Source organism: Bos javanicus, chromosome 12, assembly GCF_032452875.1.
Source record: "Bos javanicus breed banteng chromosome 12, ARS-OSU_banteng_1.0, whole genome shotgun sequence".
NCBI classification, from domain to species: domain Eukaryota; kingdom Metazoa; phylum Chordata; class Mammalia; order Artiodactyla; family Bovidae; genus Bos; species Bos javanicus.
The window spans coordinates 65673967-65676786 of record NC_083879.1 but is presented as its reverse complement, the minus strand read 5'-3'; the positions used below and the strand labels follow the sequence as shown (position 1 = coordinate 65676786).

Here is a 2820-nt window from a genome sequence, read left to right as displayed (position 1 = left end):
AGTTGAAAACTCACATACGTTAGATTCATGTTTTATCGAAATACCCGAGGATGATCAACAGCAATCGTTAACTACTGCACGGCTCCAGTGAGAGGGAAAGGCAGTAAAGAGACTATTCTTCACCACCCCTCCCCCAATCAAGACCTCGTGGCTGCAAGCCGGGATAAAGAGTTGTTTCCCCAACTGATGTGGTGTAGATAGCACTATACTAATTTTTCCTCTCGGTGATATTGCAAAAATAAGCCTGCTTTACTCCAGTTCCCGTCCCCTTTAGTTCAGCTTAGGTATAAAAAAGGAGGCAGGAACACCCGGGACTGCAAACTGCCCGCCACGCTCATGGAGCCCGGGCCGGCAGCACATGTCGCACAAGGGGGCGCGCGGCCTTGCGATTCCCCGCGCGGCCGCCAGGGGGCGGCGGGTCAGAGTCGGGGCCTGCCGGACACGGCAACCCCCCCACCCGTTTCCCGGCGGCAGCCGCGCGGCGACCGGCGGCGCCGAGGCCCGAGCGCAGCGGGGACGCGGGCGCGCCGCCCCTCCTTTGTGTCCCCCAGCCCTCCCCCCCCGAGCCCGGCCCAGAGGGGCGGGGGCTCCGCGACTGCGGTGCCCGTCGCACGCGGCCCGAGGCCTAAGCCAGGAACAATCGGCGGCGGCGCGCAGTCGCCGCCATGTCCCCCGCCCTCACCCCCGCGCAGCCCGCCCCGCAGGAACATGGCGGCGCGGCCGCCGCTCCCGCCGAGCCGGGCTGGCCTCCCGCGCCGCGTTACCCCGCCAGCGGGCGGCCGAAGAGGGTTCCACGCCGCCACCAAGGCCGGCCCGGGCCTGCTCCGCTGGCCACGACCCGGGAAGTTGAGAGCCCCGCCCGGGGGCTGCCCACGCGGGTTAACAAAGCCCACACGGAGTGGGGGTGGCGTCCAGGCCGCGCCGCCCCGAGCACCCGCGCCCTCCGCCCACCCTCGCGCGCACAAAGTTTGGGGGCCCGCGGGCTCCGGGCCGGGCCACGCTGCCCGCCGGCGCGCAGGTACCTCGTGGGCGCGCCCCCTCCCGGTCCGCGGCCTGCCCCATGTGCCGCTGCCGCCGCCGCTTTGTTCTGGCGGCGCTTTAACTCTCGCCCCCGAGAGAAACTTTCCTTGCCCGGGGACCCCGCGGCCCGCGTGCGCCCGGAGCCCTGGAAGCGGGGGGGTGCAGGCCTCGCGCGTCCCTTCCCCGAGGGGCCATTGTGTGCACCGCGCGCCCGTCCGCCTGCCCCGTCGGCCGGGCCAGGCAGGGTCCGCGCGGGTCCCGGGCGCGGCCGCCGCACTCACGCCGCCCCCTCCCGCCCTCCCGTCCGCGGCCAGGCCCTGCCCCTCCGCCAGCCCGCGTGCGAGCGAGGCAGCAGCGAGTGGCCGCTGCCACACGCCGGGGCGGCCAACGGCCCGAGACCCGCCCCGGTCCCCGGCCACGCCGCGGCCGCCACGCTGCCCCCGGGCCATCCCGCCCCACCCGCCCGCCCGCCCGCCGCCCTCCGGACCCGGGCCGCACACAACAGGTTTCACTCACTCGGCGGAGGGGCGGGCAGACTCACCAGGAGGAGTAGCCGCCACCATCTTCGCCTCGCCCGCCGCGGGCTCTCGCTCCCGCCTCCCCACCCGCCTCCGCTTTACTACGACCGGAGGCCCCAGGCCGGGGGTGCGGCCAGCCGGCCGGCCCGCCCCGCGGAGGGGGCTTCGCGAGGGGGCGCGAGCCGCGGCGGCGCGGCGGGGGTCGTCCCCACCCCCTCGGCCTCGCCCGAGGGCGCGAAGTGGCGCGAAGGCGCAGGTCGGGCAGCGGCGGCAGCACCTCGAAGGACCATGTGGGTGAATGAAGGGCGGCGGCTCCCGCCTCAACGTAAATACGGACAAGCCCCACTCCCTCATTAGCATAAAAAACAAAGTACTTCCGACCTCCCCGCCCGCCCGCCAATCACCGCAGGCCCCGCCCACGGCGGCTCGGGCTCGGCGGCCGGGAAAGCGGGAGCCGAGAGCCGCTCGCGGCGCCGCGCTGCTTTTCCCCGGCCGCGCTCCCCCGCCGCCCGCCCACTGCCGCCCGCCTTGCCGAGCGCCTCGCCCGGACACCTCGCGCCACGCCTCCGGCACGCCCTCCGTTAACTAGCTCCGCGCGCGTGCAGACCCCCGCGCGGCGCACACCCTCCTGGAAGCGCACGCTTCCTGCGGCTTCCTGGGGGCTCGGCTTCCTGGGGGCTCTGCTCCCGCGGGCGTTCGACGTATACGCGATGTGGTTACTGTTGCTTACTTTTCCTGCCCGAGTCAGGTCTTGGTGGTAATTAGGGGCCTGCTTCATAATACCGTGAACCAAAGATAAGTAAAAGCCAGTGACTTACACACTCACGTCGAAACGGGCTTCCTCAGTGCAAAGATCGTTTTAGACACAGAGGTAAATGCCTAACACCCGAGACTTGTGAATGCACAGATTGCTGCAATGTGTTTCCTTAACCCGGCCGTGTGTAAACCAAAACGCATGCCTGAGCAGAGGTTTCACAGCTGCAGTACCTGGTCTTTCTCCCATAACCCGCTGCATTTAGTAAGAACACTTAGCTCTCCTGTAGAAACAGTAGGTCTCGGAAAGAACCTCATAAACAACCACAAAGCAAAGCTGAGAAAAAGAGCCCACTCAGGAGTGCACCTCCTTCTACATGCTGTGGTTTAGGAAATTCCAGAATTCTCAGAAACATAATTGTTAAAAGAAGTGAGGATTCATAGCACTGACTACAAGTACAGTAATTTTAAATTGGTTTTAAATAATACGGTAAGTATTTATTGGAAAGCACATGCCACTAGTTCGTAA

The 2820-nt window shown here is 67.3% G+C and overlaps 1 protein-coding gene across 1 annotated transcript; it reads left to right on the top strand.

Moving 5' to 3' along the window:
- The first annotated feature begins 336 nt into the window (after positions 1 to 336).
- On the top strand, positions 337 to 1836 carry LOC133258036 (basic proline-rich protein-like). Its single transcript, XM_061434372.1, has one exon. It carries the CDS (start codon positions 337 to 339, stop codon positions 1834 to 1836), a length of 1500 nt encoding a protein of 499 aa, XP_061290356.1.
- The last annotated feature ends 984 nt before the right edge of the window (positions 1837 to 2820 follow it).

Bases quoted from the DNA above. Each gene is read 5' to 3' on its own strand.
- LOC133258036 (XM_061434372.1), top strand. From the start codon at position 337: ATGGAGCCCGGGCCGGCAGCACATGTCGCACAAGGGGGCGCGCGGCCT.